The sequence below is a fragment of the Stegastes partitus genome, unplaced genomic scaffold, assembly GCF_000690725.1.
Source record: "Stegastes partitus isolate 25-593 unplaced genomic scaffold, Stegastes_partitus-1.0.2 Scaffold1319, whole genome shotgun sequence".
Classification (NCBI taxonomy): domain Eukaryota; kingdom Metazoa; phylum Chordata; class Actinopteri; family Pomacentridae; genus Stegastes; species Stegastes partitus.
The window spans coordinates 189182-194007 of record NW_007579050.1 but is presented as its reverse complement, the minus strand read 5'-3'; the positions used below and the strand labels follow the sequence as shown (position 1 = coordinate 194007).

The 4826-nt window shown below is 44.6% G+C and overlaps 1 protein-coding gene across 1 annotated transcript in view; it reads right to left on the bottom strand.

Annotated features, from left to right (window-relative positions):
- Positions 1–4826, bottom strand: part of LOC103369702 (zinc finger FYVE domain-containing protein 1) — a 20080-nt gene that overhangs the window by 13648 nt on the left and 1606 nt on the right. The window contains exons 2-9 of the mRNA XM_008298480.1: positions 4331–4612; positions 2686–2908; positions 2314–2531; positions 2064–2170; positions 1202–1310; positions 972–1069; positions 745–862; positions 246–416 (exon numbers count right to left, since the gene is read on the bottom strand). Of these exons, the coding sequence (XP_008296702.1) occupies positions 246–416; positions 745–862; positions 972–1069; positions 1202–1310; positions 2064–2170; positions 2314–2531; positions 2686–2908; positions 4331–4612 (1326 nt within the window). The remainder of the gene's footprint in view (positions 1–245; positions 417–744; positions 863–971; positions 1070–1201; positions 1311–2063; positions 2171–2313; positions 2532–2685; positions 2909–4330; positions 4613–4826) is intronic.

Here is a 4826-nt window from a genome sequence, read left to right as displayed (position 1 = left end):
CTAGAATACATTTTTCTGACAATCAAACTGTACATCCTTCAACTTCTACCACCACAGTTAATATATTCTTAATCATTAAAATATTAACAACTGATCGATTAACCATCATATAGGAGGATACAGCGACTAACAGGCATGACATCACTGTTGTTGTCTACAAAGCATCACATTTTTGTAAAATGTCTATTTGCCAGTTTCTCCTGCTGTGTTTGTTGTGAATCTCGGCTGAAGTTCTTCATACTCACAGTGATCTCTGCGTTGGGTCTCCAGTAAGGAGGTGCCACCTGATCGGTGAGCCAGGCAGTCACAGCTTTGGTGGGGCCGGTGCCGTACTCGGACACCGACTGAATCATGTAGTTCATCCCGTCCAGGACCCTCTGGGCAGCGTTCTGGTGGTTGGTCAGGAAGGTGTCCGACTGAAAGACAAAAGAAGGAAGAATATCCAGTAACTTATGACGATTCGCAAAACTCTCAACTTGTGCACGTTTTCTTGAGGGAAAAGACAACGAAATGTTCATTTTCACATTAACATTTAAACTACAGTGTCTGATCTCTGGGCTCAACCTGAAACAGGGCATAATGTCATCCAACAGTAATCTCAGTGTTTTTGTTCGACTAAATCTTGTGTGAAAATCCTGAATGTAGGTCTTAAAATTCATAGGAGATATCGATTTTTTTTAAAAGGTCTATATGTATGTAAACAGCTCTAAGGGATAAAGAACAGAGGAAGGCTGGAGTACTCACTCCCTCCCAGACGTGTTTGACCTCAGATCGCACCACGCCGCTCTCAGGGTCCTGGTTTCCCATCCAGTACTGTCTGCTGCGGTAGATTACACCACAGCTACCACACTCCAACACATACCTGTCCAAGAGCAAGAGAAAGAGAGGAAGAGAGAGGAACAAGGTGAGAGTGAATGTGAGATAATTGGCTGGAAGGCGATGAAGGAGTGTCACGGTGTGTATTTACCTACCCTGACCAGGCGTACTTGGCCAGTCCAAACCATGGGTTGTCGGTGGAGGCGGATGTTTTAGGTACAACGATCACCTCTCTGCCTCCTTCATAGCACCTCTGGAGATGCAGGATGCAGAAAGTAATACGTAAGAAATACACAAAAGACAGCATGTGAAGAGTAATTGGAAAAAGAGAGAAATGAGGAAGAATGAATGTTGACCTAAACTGGCTGAGAGGATCCCGTCTTACCTTACAGATGAGGACCTTGTTGTTGAACTGGTGCGCATACTGGCACAGTCCATCCGCCATGTGGGGGACCCTGTCTCTCAGATGGTTCATTCCATTTTTACAGCGAATGCTGAAAGATTCAGACCAACATGACAGAGCCAGTGAGAGTTTGTATGAAAATGTTTTAACTATGTGTGCAGGCCACGTATCCAGGACAGAATCCCAAATCCCAAAGAAGAAATACAAAGAGATTGGATAGGAACAGAGTAGGTTTTGCTTTTCAAAAAAACATGGAGAAGACATCAACTTTTATGTATCCCACTGGGGAAACAGTTAATATCCACAAGGAAAACACAGACAACTAAAAGATTTGTGTTTGTGTTTATAGACAGAAACGGTGAATTAAATGGTAAAGCAGGGGCGACACCAAGTGGAAAATGCTTTCAGATCATATGGCTGTCTGACCTGTCTCCACATCTAGAAGGCTGAATAAGTGACACTGCTCTTTGAGAAGGGACCCAGTGATCGCTCATAAAGCATCCAGAGCTGTGGAACTCTACAGTTTGCAGCTCAGTAATAAAAAGGGAAGTGTGATACAAACATCCCACACATTCCTAGCTATCTGCAATAAACCCTTACATAATCTAAGGATTACTTTCATTGTTTTGACTATAAAGACACTGCAGATAAAAGACATTTAACGAAAACACTTAACACTAAATTAGGTAAAGGATGAGATCAGTTTCATTTTTATGCAGGTACAGTAGAGTTAACCCTGTAATGCCTCAGGAACTACTTACTTTTGGGATTTAGGTTTAACCCAGGTCAAAACTCCAGCACGTGCAACTGGAGCTCTGCAGTGTAGCTGATGATAATGACTTACTTGCAGCTGAGGCAGACGGCAGAGCAGGTGAAGTACTCGTCAGGGAAGAAGGAGTACAGTGTCATCTTGTCCTCTGATAGTTCTCCACAGAAACGCTCACTCAGAGCCTAAACATAAAAAGGAAGGTATTAGAAGGAGGAAAAGTGGACAATAAACCAGATAAGAGCTGAAAGGAAGCAGAGGAGAGACAAAGATTTGCTCTTTCTTCATTTTCTGTTAAAGCTCTCTAAACCTCTACTTAACCACTTACTTCCAGAGCGTGAAACACTATCCCAGGCTGGCGGGGGGAGCGAGTGTGAGTGTTCTTCACTTGCTGCTCGACAGCCTCCAGCAGTCTGCTGTACTCTGTGGGAGGTGTGATGGTCTGAGTGCCGACATACTGTACCGAACTGAAGGCCTCTGTTCCCAAATTCAGGTCATGAAATCGCTTCTGGAGCAGCGTGTCAGCATGACCGGGCACCTTTGAGTCTACAACAGGAAGTAAGGACATAAATATTTTAATTGGAAAACTGGAACCACAGAACAAATCATTCAACCCTCCTAAAAGTAAATTCTGAAAAAATTAGGATTGAAAAAACTTAGATGTGGTTTTGTATTCCTGCAGTAGTTCCCTTCCCCCTACCTTGGCCCAGCAGTTGGGTGTGTGTCGTTTCCTGGAAGACAATGACAGCAGGCCCAAGAGATGAGAGGGGCACATCTAGACCACATCGACTCGACAGGGCCCTCAGCTCTGGGGTGAAGTGCCTCAGGTAGGCCCCTGAGGCACTACTCAGGAAGTGAAACATGTCATTGTGGAGTCGCTCCGCTCGTGTACGATAGACAACGATATCAGACACTGCCAACACCTGGAGAAAAGGAGAGAAAATGTACATGACAATAAGAGAGGCTTTCATCAAGGCAACAGGACGCATTGAAAACCACAACACTAAGGAACACGTTGCTTCACAACGCTTTGCTCATGAGATTACCATGCGAGCGTTATGAAAGCTGGACGTGGAAAACATGGTGCCACATCTAGCTAAGTCTAAACACATGATGAAGAAAGCCATTTTCTTTTATTTTGATGGTCAAGGACCCCTGAATTCGTTCCCTGTTGCCACGTGTTTTCCCATCACCTTTTGTCATGTGTTTTCCCACCTCCTGTCACAGGCACCCGATTCCACCCCCTGTTGTTCATTGTCCCCTTACCTCCGGTCACTTGATTAGCAACTGTATGTTAATTTACCTCTATTCACCTCTGTATTTACATACAGGCCCCCCCTACCCTCTGACTTACCCTATAAATGTGTGACTCTGCAGATGTTCAGGGTCGGTCCACCTTCACAGACTCATGCTCTGTGTTGGTGAGCCCACCGTATACCGGAATACTAATAAACACCCACTACAGCAAATTTCACATGAGGACTATGAGCAAAATTTCTTCAACACACATAACATGTAGAACAAATACAGCAGCAGTAAGTGATGAGGAACACTTTATAATTTTTAGCTAAGCACAAAGTAATACTCCCATCCGTTCTCCACACACGTCCTCTCTTTTACTGGTACGCCATATTTACAGGTAAGTTGTCTTATGTACCTGTCTGCGCTTAAAATCAGGGCTGCATGCCAAATCACTTCCTTTTTACTTTCAGTAGATACTCCAGCTGTCCTTACAAAGTATGTCCTGCTGCATACAGTTTACAAGTGAGACACACTAATTTGTCATATTATTACGTCTTAAGCTTCGACCATCTTGCTCACTTGTCTCCTGCAGTCTGTAGTGTGAAATGAGCTGTCATCTCTCTGTGCTCTCTCGGTGCCGAAGCTTGTTTATTCTCGCGCGAGACAACGTGACATATGTGATGGATATTATGCCGTGCACAGCATTGTGGGTCTGAATGGTCAGAAAAGCACGCTGGCTTGTTTGCTGCAAAATAGAACCTGATGTAGTTGGACATCCTGGTATTTCTGGCACACTGCCTTTGACATCTGACTATATCGTATCAGAGTTTACTCTTATACTGGGATGTACTGAATCTTTCTCTGGTAGTATTTAAAGTGTGGATACCTCTTTCACTTGTGTGCTCCTCTGGTGGTGCTACAACACCTTCAGGACCCATAATAGACTTAAAAGGGACTTAAAAAGAACTGCAAAGTAGAAACCCTGAGCTTGCCTCAAAGTACAAAATCCATATCCAGAACCAAAGCTAAGCAGCACAGTATTTTTCACTGTCCACATGAACACGATAATTCCAACAAAACAAACCAGCGACCACTAATATTACCTTCAGCAGCAGCCGCATTCTCTGGTTCTGATTGGCGGCGGCTCCCAGGAGGCCCTCTGTATCCAGGGCGACCAGACTAAGAGAGGGGTTGTAAGCGGCCCACACTCCCACTGTACAGGAGCTGGGGGACTTGGAGGTGTAGAACACACTCTCACCACCAAACAAAATGTGGTTGAGGGTGTGTGATTTGCCATCCCCAGTGTTGCCAAAGATGGAGAGGACCTTGACACCTGCGACGTCCGCACAGCCGAGTCTCTCCACAAACTCTGTCTCATCGTGGACCTGGAGGAAGAGGAAAGAAAACACCGAGCACAGAGCCATTTTATGTACAGAAGAAGATTGCTGGGCTGCTATAACCTGATATTGCTGCAGCACTGACTACCCTGATGACTTGATTGAATCAATTATTGAATCTGTGTGCACAGCACTGTCTTGGATGACAAGGAGCCTTAAGGCCCAACACAACAAAGAGCTAGATGCTGTTATCTTTGATACT